The 13,516-nt window shown below is 45.8% G+C and overlaps 1 protein-coding gene across 1 annotated transcript; it reads right to left on the bottom strand.

The window, feature by feature from the left end:
- Positions 1-11,045: 11,045 nt before the first annotated feature.
- Positions 11,046-12,807, bottom strand: LOC133045152 (elafin-like). The gene is made up of 3 exons (XM_061127356.1): positions 12,627-12,807; positions 11,450-11,755; positions 11,046-11,213 (listed from the first exon to the last, which is right to left on the bottom strand). Exons 1-2 carry the CDS (start codon positions 12,706-12,708, stop codon positions 11,451-11,453), a joined length of 387 nt encoding a protein of 128 aa, XP_060983339.1. The 5' UTR covers positions 12,709-12,807; the 3' UTR covers positions 11,046-11,213; position 11,450.
- Between the last annotated feature and the right edge of the window lie 709 nt (positions 12,808-13,516).

Here is a 13,516-nt window from a genome sequence, read left to right as displayed (position 1 = left end):
GCTGTCCCATCGGCTCATCTGTACAGAAGGAGTCGAAAACCTCCCAGTCAGGGTTAGTGGAGGGATTAAACTCAGTGAAGTGTATCTAGAGCCCAGAGAATTGTCCAGCACATACTAGGTGCTCAAAATTAATATATGGAGAGTCTTGAATCAAAAAGTCTAGTCTCCAGTCTCAACTGTGCCATGGGCTAGCTGAATAATAATTTTCAGCAAATCATTTGATCTTTCTTACTGATATTCAGATTCTTGTCAGAGAAGGTTCGTTAAATTATTCATCCTGTTTCATAGAGCAGGAAAGTGAGTTTTAGAAAAAAGGAAAAAGGATTTGCCCACAGTCATGTGCCTAATGGGTGATGGAACTGGATTAGAAACCCCATCTTTTGAATCCAAGTCCAGTAGAGGCATAGGAGCTACATCACATATATATTTATTGTGCACGAATTATGTGCCAGGAATGGTGCTGCCCATAAACAATTTGCCTCATTTAATCCTCCAAACTTCTCATAGAACCTAAGATGTTCCCCAGTTCACAGATGAGAAAACCAAAGCTCAGAGAGGGGCATGATTCTGGTGAAGGTCAACAGTTAGTAAATGGCAGACGCAGAATTTGAACACAAGTCTAATGAGGGAAGTGCCATGAACTGACATATATTGAGCATCTATTGTGTTCCAGGGGCCTCTGCACACATACTCACAATAACTCTTCACCGGAATGTATTATCTCCATTCTGTAGATAAGGGAGCTAAAACCCAGAGCTGCAGGAGACTGGCCAGAGGTCACACAAGTGACAGAGGTAAGGACGAAATCCCCACCTACTTAGACATCAGGCCTAGGGTGAGTGACAGGTACCCTGCATGCTTCCTGTCAGGCACTGGGCCAACGGCTGGATAGGCACGCAGTCCCGGGTCCAGCCTGAGAAGCAGGCATTACTGAAGTAATCTCAGTAATCTGATGAGATTACTGAGGGTCAGGAGGTGAGTCACTAGCCCTTGAATCCAGCAGAGCTTGGAGGCAGTGAGCAGTGGAAGGAGCTAACATTTCCTGAGTATCCACTAAGGCTGAGCATGTCCATAACCTACCTTAATTCTCCAGCTTTCGAGAGCAGGTGCTATTGTCTGCATTGTGAATTGTGCATCCTGCCAAAAATAGAAATCTGGAGAAAAGCATCTTCTTCATGGCTCTAGATGTATCGGGGTGGTGATAAACCCACCTGCCTAACTCTGGGAGACAGTAAAACAGGTAAATGACTTATCATACCACTTCTGGAGCCAGGCCTGCTAAAGGCATTAGGTCATTTAATATTTTTGACCACTCTTTTTAATAGTTGACAGAAGCTCTGAAAGGTGACATGACTTGCTTATGGTCACACAAGAGTGCCAAAATTCAGTCAGGTTGAAGCTTATGGTTGCTGTGTAGTCACTAAGTTGTATCTGACACTTTGGGACCCTATGGACTATAGCCCGCCAGGCTCCCCTGTCCATGGGATTTTCCAGGCAATCTACTGGAGTGGGTTGCCATGCCCTCCTCCAGGGCATCTTCCTGACCCAGGAATCAAACCCATGTCTCCTGCATTAGCAGGTGGATTCTTTACTGCTGAGCCCCCACGGAAGCCCTCTGACAGACTCTATAGATGTTTTAAAAAGTCTAAGCCAATGCTTCTCAATCCTGACCGTGCATCAGAATCACCCTCCAAACTTGTTGAAACGCACACTGCTGAATCTCCTCCCCTGAGTTTGTGATTCAGCAAGTCCCCAGCAGGCTAAGAATATGCTGCATCTTTGACAAATCCCCAAGTGATGGTGACTCTGCTAGCTCAGGGAACGCAACTTAAGACCTTCTGGTCTAAATTGATTCTCCCAATAACCCTAGATAGTAAGCATTGCTATCCCATTGTGTAAAAGAGGAAACTGAGGTTCAAAGTACCGGCTTGTTCAAGATCCCGTAGGAAACCTCTGGTGTGCGAAAATCCAGGTTTGGGCAAGGAGACATACTGTATGGGCAGCCAGCAGGTGCCAGGACATCCTGCCTTCAATAGCTCTCATCATCCAAGGTACAGCTCAGCATTTCCTTTATGTAAATGAAGGAGGCGGACTCGGTGATTTGGCCAAAGACCCCCCAGTCGGGGAATGAGAGATATTCAAACCCAAGCCTGACTCTTGAGGCCAGAGGGCACCTGACACTGTGCACCTATGGCATACCAGACGCTTGACATGGAGCCTCCAACACGCCTGGCTGGTGGATGGCGCAGGGGGGGAATTTAGACCTGGTCTTTGGGGAAGGGGCCAGGCACTAGGGCTCCCTGATGACTCAGATGGTAAAGCATCTGCCTGCAATGCACACAGGGTTGGGAGGATCCCCTTGAGAAGGAAATGGCAACCCACTCTGATATTCTTTCTAGGAAAATTCCATGAGTGGGGGAGCCTGGTATGCTACAGTCCATGGGATGGCAGAGTCAGATGCAACTGAGCAACTTTACTGGTTCCCTGGATAGAGGGACTTCCCTGATGGTCCAGTGGCTAAGAACTCCACGCTCCCTATGCAGAGGGCCTGGGTTCAATCCGCAGTCAGGGAACTAGATCCCACATGCTGCAGCTAAACAGCCCATGCGCTGCAATTAACACCCAGAGCAACCGAATAAATTAAAAAATAAAATGGGTAGAAAAATGATTCAGATCCATTAAAAGTGACCTTGTGAAAGAAACTCCTGCTAAGAGAGAAACTGGCGGAAGAGGAGTCCGATAAGAGAAGCGCTTTCCAGGGCTTTGCCATGGTGACCAGGGAGTGTGGCTTCTGTTTCAGAGGTGGCAACATTTGTGATGTCTCCTGTGAAACCGCCAATGTGAAGACTCTCTGGAGTTTCACGGGGAGTAGGGAGAGGGCATCTGATGTTTGTTGACTGCCCCACTGTATTTTGGTACCTCCCTTTTGAGTTAATACCTGAGTCTTTTTAAAAAATTTTTTTATGTATTTGGCTGTTTTGGATCTTAGATGTGGCAGGTGGGTTCTTCTATTTTGGCAGGATCTTTGGCTGTGGCATGAGGGAAGATTGTTTGCAGCATTCGAGCTCTTAGTTGCAGCATGTGGGGTCTAGATCCTTGACCAGGGATTGCACCCAGGTCCCCTGCATTGGGAGCATGGAGGATTAGCCCCTGGAACACCAGGGAAGTCTCCACACTTGAGTCTTGAGGGACATTCTGGACCCCTGCTGCAGACACTGAACAAATCATGCTTCACCCTGATAGCTAGGGCTGCACTAAGATGCCTGGCAAATCTGATGCTCCTACCTGACACTTAGATCTCCACTGAGTGACCCTAAGCAGCAAGGACCAAAGGGCAGCCTTTCGCAGGGCAATGCAGTATTTTCCTCCACAGCAGCACCCAGTCAGGGACCACTGGGGGCTGCGGTGAGTGTCCAGGACCAGAGTAAAGGTGTTCACATAGCACAGTTGTTGAGCTGTGCTTGGCTGTGACCACGCTGCCTGGACGCTCATTCTTACAGTTCCCTGAGCCTGAAGCCTCATAACTCCATGAGCCACACTTTGCAGATTACATTCTCAAGGGAGCAGAAGCTGAGACAGAGTTAGCAGTGCAAGTTTCATGGCAAAGCAACATCTGTGAAAGGGAAGGAGAAGATGCAGGACTAGGTACCAGGAGCATCACCTTGCTGACCTGATCGCATCCCTGCCAGCCCCCTGGGGCAGCTCTGGAGCAAGGATTTTCCATAAGAGGGGGTCTTCAATTAGGCAGAAAGGGAAAGAGCCTTGAAGGACAGCCTTACTCTGTTCCTGGCCAGGGGCTTCCCTGGGTATAGTGTGATCTCAGCTCAAGTATCAGGTGTCTGAGAGGCACTTGCTCTCTGTGATCAGCTAACACACTCCTCACAGCTGGGTGGCGAGCTGCTTCTTGAAGGAGCTCTGAGCTGCACACCTCCTTCTGCTCTGGCGATCCACACCTCGTTCACACTGGGAACAGCTCTGGTGGGCTCTCTTCCCGTAGGAGACCATAGAGGGTGGGTTCCGTGGGGCAGACTACAGCCCCAGTCCCTCCTGCAGGTGCTCGCCATCGTCATCAACCCTCCTTGTCACCCTATTCGTCTCCTTGTCCTCAGCTACCATCAGAGCTACTCTCAGTGGCTTACCTGGTGGTGTGACCCAAACCCTCATCCTGAGTGTCAGCAAACCCTTCTCAGGCCACGGTCACGGCACTGGTCTGTTTCAGGTCGTGTAGGGAAGGTAACACCAAGACATTATGCTTTTCCTCTGTCATCTTCACTGCTCTCCTCCAGTTCTGCCGGGCCTGTCCTCTCTGAGATGCAATTCAAGTTTAGGAAAAATCCCTTCTGATTGGCTTGGCAAATCAGCTACTTAGAAGCCTGTACTCTAAATCTCATGAGCTTTGTTTTCAGTCCCACTTTGTGACGCTGAAATATTATTCAGCCAGCTCATCCTTTACCCAGCCTTCTCATCCTCAGAACCTCGGGGCCACGACAGCAGCTAAAAGGGGCGAGAAAAGAAGCTTATCTGTGAAATATCTCAGGATCACTTTTTCTCATTCCATGGTGATCTCCACCAACACGCCTTATTATATTTAGTTCTGCTTCTTTCCTTTAAAAAAAAAAATTTAAATAGCTTGTGGTCTATTTTGTAGTTTTTAAATAGGACTTTTATTTATTGATTAGATCTTCTACTGTTTTTCTATTCCTGATTTAGAAATTTTATGATTTTATCTTTATTATTATTTTCCTTTTAGTTGTCCTTTGGTTTACTCTGTATTTTTTTAGGTCTTTATGTTAAATTCTTGATTTTTTCCCAACATTTCATTCTATTATTCATGTATATAAATGTTATTCAGCCATTAAAAAATAAGAAAATCTTGCCACTTGTGACAACAGGATGGACCCTGAGGACCCTAGGCTAGGTGAGATCGGTCTGAGATAGACAAACAATATGTGCACTGTTACATTTATTGCCATGTTTGTCACAAGAGCCAAGGTATGGAAACAACCTAAGTGCCCATACAGATGAATGGATAAGGACGATGTGACATATGTAGATCCATATATAATGGAATATTACTCAGCCATGAAAAAGAAGGAAAGCCTGCCACCTACAACAACATGGATGGACCTTGAACACATTATGCTAAGTGAGATAAGTCAGACAAAGGCGAGTGTGGTATGATATTAGTTATATACGAAATCTAAAAAAGCCACACTCATATAAACAACGAGAAAAATGGTAGTTCTAGGGTATGGGGAGGTGTAAGAGATAGATTATTTGAGGGTACAAATTTGTAAAGAGTAGGAAATAAGTCCTAAAGATCTAATCCACAGTAGACTGAATAAGTACAATAATATTGTATTATGATCTTTAATTTTGCTGAGACTAGAACTTATTTCATCCACTCAAAAAAATATAATTATGTAACATGATGGAGGCAAAAATTTTTGATACAATGGCAGTCATATTTCAATATATGTGTATCAAGTTAATACGTGGCACACCTTAAACTTACAGAGTTATGTCAAATATATTTCCATTTAAAATAAATAAAATAAAAGTAAAAGGAGGAGCTGTGACAAGGCAATTAAACTGATCAGAACACCTCAATTAAAAGGGAATAAGGACATGAAAAGGCAGCTCATGGAGGGGGAGAAAGTGTTAAGTAACACCTGAATCAATATGAAACATGCACCATCTCATTGATCATGAAACGCCAGTTCAAAAAACATGGTTTCCATTGCATTTTACTACAATATATTTGATTCACTAACAACTTTGGGCAATTCTTTCCCTCCTCTGGGTTTTAGTTCTATCAGCTGTAAAATGAGGATACTGGAGAGATTGTTGCCAAGGGCTCCATCAGTCCCTTAAACAGTGAAAGAGGCTGAAAGATTCTACAGGAGCTGTTGTTCTCAATATTGGGAACCTGGAAAACACAAGGAGTCGAGATCATTGAAAAGGAAGAATATGGGGGAGCCAGAGACCCCATTGAGAATAATTGCCTTGACATTGAGGATAACTGCCTTGACATTGAGGATAAATGCCTTAACATTGAGAATAGCTGATTCGACAGATTTGTAGAGGATCATCTCAGCCAAATTAGTTCCATCTGCACCATCTTTCCATTTCTGTATGTTTCCATCAACATATTTCCGTGTGCTGTTCCATCACTCAAGAGTATTAATCTCATCTTAGGGACTGCCCTGCAGGAAACAGATTACGCAGTACTGACCACACGGTCAGGAAGGCAGCTCTACATCCTGGTTGTGGACCCAGCTCGAGAGCACTCTGTGACTTTGGAAAGCCCTTCATCTTCCTCTCTGAGCCTCAGGTTTCTCATGTTTAAGTAAAGAAGTGGTTCATGATCATCTCAAAGTGTACTGCCTGTTCTAACTAGATGGAAGGCTGTGTGATCAGGGAAGTTGAAAGAGCTGATAAATACCGGGTGCCTGTTTCTGACACCTAGGACTGGCACCCTGAGAAGGATGACACACAGGCCCAGTGGGAAGAGAGCATCGCTGGTCCTGTTCTTAGGGCATCAGAAGCACTCAGAGTTTCCTGTAACCTTTGAGTGATGCTCAGTTGTTCTGCCTCAGGGATGACCAGGAAACCTCAGAGTTGGGCAGAAGGCTCCCAGCCTCTGATGGGCACTCCAGGTTGTTGGATGCTAGATCCAGCAGGTGGAAGTAGGGAGCAAGAATGAGTCCTCCCACTGGCACTGAACATTTGATGTTTGTTCTTCTCAAGCTACTGTGCATAGCTCAAAGGGCTGCGTGTGTGTGTGTGTGTGTGACCTCAACAGTGCCTGGAAGTCACAAACCCACTTTCTGACCCTCCCCCTAACATCCTGCCTGGAGTTATTCACATGTCAGATATGCCTGTATTAGGTTCTAGGTTATTTGGAGTTTTAGTGCAAAGAGCTTGAAAACCTCCACCTGCTCTGGCCTTCTCTTTTACAGATGGTGTCAGTGAGGTCCAGAGAGTGTGTGGAACTTCTCTGAGTCTAAGTGGATTGGGCACAGTACTGCCTGCTTCTGAATCCAGCAAGGACAGAGAATAGCAGGTACCTGGAAGGAATATGAGACTGGATGTCTCAATAGGAATGAAAGACTCTCTTCTCTGCCCAGGTACAGGCTCCCAAGTCAGCAGAACATGGTCCAAATGGGGACATGGAACCGATGAATACTTGGTCCAGAGACATGTTGCCCCATTTGGGCCCCTTATCATGATGTGAATCCCTTATTTCTTTGAGTGAATAACTCCCCCTTGACACTATACATGATTAAACATTTTTAATGCCAGTGCGCTCCACGTGTCAGAAGACAAATGTTCAGGCATCAGTCGGAATCAGAGAAATTTACATTTATAAGAGTTTGATCAAATCAGCAAGTTCCAAAGTTAGGTAGAATGAACATTGGTCTAGGAGAGAGGGAATCAGGTCTTGGTGGCCCTGATTTGCTGAGTGAAATTGGTAAAAGCATTTCTTCCTAAATTTCTCCTTGTACAACTGATATAAAACAAAAAGGGAAAGTACATCTACCCACAGACTTTTCCTTTTTATATAATTTTGTTTATTTATTTATTTTTGGCTGCAATGAGTTTTCACTGCTGTGCATAGGCTTTTCTCTAGTTGCAGTGAAAGGGGGCTACTCTCTAGTTGCGGTGTGCAGGCTTCTCTGCGGTGGCTTTGCTTCCTGCAGAGCATGGGCTTCAGGGCACACAGGCTCAGTGGCTGCAGCTTGTGGGCCTATTTGCCCCACTGTATGTGGGTTCCTAGATCCCGGCCCATGGATCAAACCCATGTCCCTTGCATTGGCAGGTGGACCCAAATGAACCACCAAGTGAGTCCCCTCCACAGACATTTTATTGTCCCTGACCCCTTGCTTCATCTTTTGAGCTATTTAAAACCCTAAAAGATGATTCTTGAGAGTTCCTTGGACAGCAAGGAGATCAAGTCAGTCAGTCCTAAAGTCAATGCTGAAGCTGAAGCTCCAATACTTTGGCCACCTGATGCGAAAAACTGACTCATTGGAAAAGACCGTGATGTTGGGAAAGACTGAAGGCAGGTGGAGAAGGGGGCAACAGAGGATGAGATGGTTGGGTGGCATCACTGACTCGATGGACATGAGTTTGAGCAAACTCTGGGAAATGGTTAATGATGAGGAAGCCTGGCTTGCTGCAGTCCATGGGTTCACAAAGAGTCGGTTGTGACTGAGCGACTGAACAATCCAACAACAATAACTACCACCCCTTCCTTGGATTGTTTCGTTAATCTGGTGCCAAAATCACCAAGGGAGGCTGTGCAGGGGCAAAACTATTGCATCCTTGAAAGTTGCTATGAAAGTAGAGCTTTAATGTTCTCACCATAACAACAACAACAATAAAATAGCCCTTACCTGAGGAGAAGGATTTATGAACTATTCTTATTGTGGTAAATATTTTGCAGTGTATACATATATCAAATCACCAGATTATACACCTTAAACTTATACAATGTTATATGTCAATTTTATCTCAATATAATGGAGGAAAGAGACAAAATCAAAGGGGTAAATATTTCTGTCTTCACTATACAGAATCTTCACATTCTGGAACATGTTAATTCTTTATGCAAGACTTTTTTATTTGCTATGTGAATACTTGTTTACATTTCTTTTTTAAAGTTCTCCCTTCTGTCATTAAGTTTATTTGTTGAGTGGTTTAATTATGTTGATATTAGTATTGGTAATTTTTCCCATTTTCTGATTATTGCTAGTTTATAATAAAAATAGGATTCATGGGAGTTCCCTGGTGGTCCAGTTAGGGCTTGGTGCTTTCACTGCCATGGCCTGGGCCTGGGTTCAATCCTTGGTTGGGGAACTGAGATCCTGTAAGCTGTGTGGTGCAGCCAAATCTTAAGAATAAAATAGGATTTAGTTGCACCCCTATGTTCATATAGCCCTCTTCAAATAGCCAATACATGGAAACAACCAAAATGTCCATCGATAGATGAACAACAACAACAAAAAACAACCCCAAACAAATGGATGGATAAAGAAGGTGTGGGTTTGATATACACAAAATGGAGTGCTATTCAGCCATAAAAAAGAATGAAATAATGCCATTCGTAGCAACTTGGGTGAACCTAGAGATTGTCACACTAAATGAAATAAGTCAGAAGGAGAAAGACAAATACTATATGATATCACTTATATGTGGAATCTGACATATGACAAAAAGGACCTTATCTATGAAACAGAAACAGACTCACAGACATAGAGAACAGACTTATGGTTACAAAGGGGTGGGGGTGGGGAGGGATGGATTGGGAATTGGGGATTAGTAGGTGCAAACTATAATACATAGAATGAATAAACAACAAGGTCCTCCTGTATAGCACAGGGCACTATATGCAATATCCTGTGATAAACCATAATGGAAAAGCATATGAAAAAATAGGTGTATGGATATATAGATCTGAATCTCTTTGCTGTACAAAAGACATGAACACAACGTTGTAAATCAGTTATACTTCAATAAAAAATTTTGAAAAAATTGGACTTATCATCACTTACAGCTCTGTGTCTTTGGGTGACTAATGATGTTTTCATGACTTCAATCTTTTCTTTTTTGGCTGTGCTGTGTGGTTTGCAGGCTCTCAGTTCCCTGATCGGGGATTAAAGCCACATCCTCTACACTGGAAGTGCAGAGTCTGACCCATTGGATTGCCAGGGAAGTCCCATGGTGTCAATCTTTTAACAAAATTAAAGAGGCGTGTATGGCCCATCTGAGGGAGTTCTAATGAGAAATAAGACAATACTTATGACATGTTTAGTACAGGGTCTGGAAGAGACAAAACACTAAAACAGAAACCGTCCTCACCACCAGTGGTGTATTATGTTTCTCAGGCCAGGAGTTTAGGCCCTGCTCTTGTCGGCGCTCCAAGATGCGTGGTCCAGTCCATCCCCCGGAGAATCAGAGGGGAACCCTGGTTCCTGGGGGTGGGGGTTGTCTAAGGGACACTGGGCTCTCTGATCTCTCACCCCCCAACAAAGCCTCTGCTCCCCACCTCCCCTCTAGCAGAGCCCAACACACACACAAGGAAGAGATGTTTCAGCACCAAAATATCAGGGCTGAACTGACATTCATTACTAGACTTCCAGAATAATTTCACCCAACTCCCCTCAAACTGAATAGACAAAACTGAGGCTCAGAGAGAGAAAGATATTTATCTGCAGTCATCTAGCAAGTTGGGAGGAGCCCAGAGCTAGAACTCAGGTCTCCTGACTCCCAAGTGGGGTGTCCACTGTACCCCAAGGCTCCTCCCACTTCTTCCTGGAGAACTCCATTGCACAAGGGCAGTGGGGCAGATGAGCCAACAGCAGAGCCATGAGGTCATCCAAGGTTACCCAACATACGCCTTCCCGCTGTCTTCACTCCTCCAGTCTACTCTACCCCAACTTGCACGTCCTCAGAGAACTTTACTCAGCAATCAAATGGAAGATCGATGTGTCTTGCCTCCTCATTCCCATCTTGAAATAGGAAGCTGGGAGAGGATATTGCTTCACCCAAAGGAATTATGTGTTATTTGAGGTCATCTCAGGTGTGAACAGGTGAAATGCTTTGAGAGCAGGGGTTTCCTGGCATCTGTCTTTCTGTCTTCTTGGAGGATACAGATTCATGGGAAATGTTAGAGAAAGGGAAGGAGGGAGTCAGAGGTTTAGCCAGGAGGGCTGGCTGGTCACACTGGCAGGGTTGATCATAGCCAGGTCAGAAGTGGAGGTCAATGGGAAGGTTTGGGGTCTTTATTTCCCTGGTCCGAGGCCAGAGGCCAAATGTCTAGGTTTCCATCTCGTGATGAAATGGAGGCTACAGTTCTTGGGTTGATTTTTGGATTTATACAGTGAATCCTAGGAATAGGCCTCTTGTTCCTGCCCCTGCTCTCCTTCACACCCCAAGAACATCTGCCATGGGTCCCGCTCCACTCTCCACCAGGGACAGGAAGTCTCAAACCCACACCCAGAGCTCTCGGGAGCCCAGAAGTCACAGGAGCCAGAAACAAATGGAATTGAAAGCAGTCTTTTATTGGAAAGTTCATGAGGGAGGCAGTCCATGCTCAAGCTTGGGCCTCCTGAATGAGAGGAAGAAGGGGCAGTCTGGGAGAGGGTCGTGCGGCAGGCACCGGGGCATACATCCCTGGGGATGTCACAGGTGCAGCAAGAAGACTCTACCTGGTAGAAGAAAAGAGAGTCGGAAATGTGAGTCAGCAGGTGAAAGACTCAGAGGCAGTGGGAGGCAGGACCAAGTCTACATGTCATCCTTCTCAGGACCCCAGTTATAGCCTCTGAGACCCCTCAGTCTCTCCATCACCTCCCCATGTCCTTCCCCCCACTAGTCTAGGATAACCCTCCACCAATCAGCCTCTCTGTGCCCTCACGGGTCACTTTTTCCTCGACCCAGGTCTCACCTCACCGGGGATCCATACAGGTCTTCCCACAAAAGCCTTCACAGCACTTCTTGGCCCCTGGGCACTGAGCATCTATCAGACACTTGTTACGGGGATTCCACAAGACGCATTTGTACAGAAACCTGGGACAGTAGCCAGGCTTGAATAAAAATCTGGCTCGGTCTTGTCCTACCACTAGATCTTGTCCTTTGACTGGGTCTTGACCTTTCACTGGATCTTGTCCTTTGACAGGATATTGACCGTTGATTGGACCCTTTCCATTGACTACAACATTTCCTTTCGTAGTGCCTTGACCTTTTGGGCGACCTGTTGAAAGAAATATCCCTACTATTACTAATATTTAGACCAGCATGTCTGCTTCAACTATCTAGTCTTTCCTCCAGGTCCAGCCACTGCTCACTGCGGTGTCCCTTAAGCTGAGAGACACTGAGACAGAGGAGGCTCACCAGGGCTAGCTGGGGTCTGCACTCTCAGATGGCTGTTCCCTGGGCTTTGGGGAAAACGTCCATAGGACCAGGTTTCCTATGGGTGTCCGTTTCTTCCCCTCACCCTCCATTCTGGGTCCTGGGCCCTCATGAGGATATGCCAGGGAGGAGTGACTTTCAGGAGATGAGGACACATGGTCATCTTTGAGGAAACTTGGTGGAAGGGCAAGGAGCTGTGAGACACATGCCAGGAGACCTGAGCTCCAGCCTGGCTCTGGAGATTGCCCTGACAATCCCTCACCTCACTCTGGATCTCAGTGTCCTGCTTTGGAAAACAAAAGTCTTCAGACCCCATGATTTCTGAGGCCCTGTTAGTTCTTAACCTCCTCTTACAGAACTAATGATCAAGTGCTTTGATGGAACAAACAGGCAGGGAAGAGACCCCCACAACCAGGGCCCAGATTCCTGGGGTTCCTCACTTCATTGCATGTTCTGTCCAAGTATCAATGCTTGAGACCAAGGTCATGTTACAACACTCCTTCTACAAACAGCCCTGATTTCTCAGTCCTGAGGCAGAATGTACACGGAGTCTAGTGGGCAATTTCCTACTTCTCTGGATACACACAAAACCTGCTCTCCAGGCTGAAGAGTGGGTTCCAGCTCTGCATGTTGCCCCTTGTCAAGACCCAGGCTGCCCCCAACATCCTCTCCTCAACCCAAGCCAGCCCTACCCAGGCCACTCGTCCACTCACCTGTTACGACAGCTGCCTCTGCCACCAGCATCCCAAGGATGAGAAGGACCACCACCTGGACCAAGAAGCTTCTGGTCTTCATGTTGTCAGGAAGGTGTATGACTGAGAGCTGTAACTAAGCCTAGTTTTATGCAGCTTCAGCTTGGCCACGTACCAAGGGTGGATCTGTGCTTTCACAAAGGATAAGACTTACTTTTTCTTAGTTCTACCAGGAAATATCCACCCCCATCCTGGGAGGGACCTTGGGCCCTTCCCCAGGGATTATCCACAGGGAGATATGGTGTCTGTTATTTCACTTCTAATAGCCCCAAGAGCTGTCTCACATTCTCACAAAGAGGTAGGGCTGGCTGGTCTGTAGGCACCACCATGATCAAATTCTTTATACTTGAAGAGTATGAAGCCCAAAAGAGGGAGAGGAATCACCCACAGTCATTCAACAAGTCAGTGATAGGTCCGGTGTTCTGTTTTCACTGCCACGGTGTTCCCCCATTACTCCCCGGCTCCTGCAAGCCCCACCCAGACTTAACAGTTTACCCTTCCCAGCCCCGAGCTAGGCTTTTCTTTCATTCTCCCCCTGATCCCAAGAAAAACTCTCAAAGGCAAATTTTCCTTGAGTGTTTAATGACTAATCATAATACTTTGCTCTTTCACAGGCAATCCCTGAAGTGGACCAAGAAAGTAATAGGGAAGGTGGCATTCGACATCTGGAGTGGCATGACGCTCTTGAAACCTCAGTAAGAAGACAGAAAACACCCATAAAATAAAAGGAAGAAAGTAGAAATCATTTATAAGGTGGATATCTACAATGTATACATCCAACATGGCTTCTGCCTTTTTAGAACAGGCCCCCTGTTTCTTCCAAAGAACTCCTGGTTCTTTGTACCATCAAC

The sequence above is a fragment of the Dama dama genome, chromosome 23 (genome assembly GCF_033118175.1).
Source record: "Dama dama isolate Ldn47 chromosome 23, ASM3311817v1, whole genome shotgun sequence".
In the NCBI taxonomy this organism is placed as follows: domain Eukaryota; kingdom Metazoa; phylum Chordata; class Mammalia; order Artiodactyla; family Cervidae; genus Dama; species Dama dama.
The sequence above is the reverse complement of the archived record's forward strand: the minus strand, read 5'-3'. Positions and strand labels throughout refer to the sequence as shown.

What these genes read in the sequence shown, in the direction of transcription:
- LOC133045152 (XM_061127356.1), bottom strand. Translation starts at nt 12,708, where the DNA reads ATGAAGACCAGAAGCTTCTTGGTCCAGGTGGTGGTCCTTCTCATCCTT. An exon ending in AGAGGCAGCTGTCGTAACAG is followed by an intron (nt 11,756 to 12,626) that starts GTGAGTGGACGA and finishes TTCTTTCAACAG; the next exon opens with GTCGCCCAAAAGGTCAAGGC.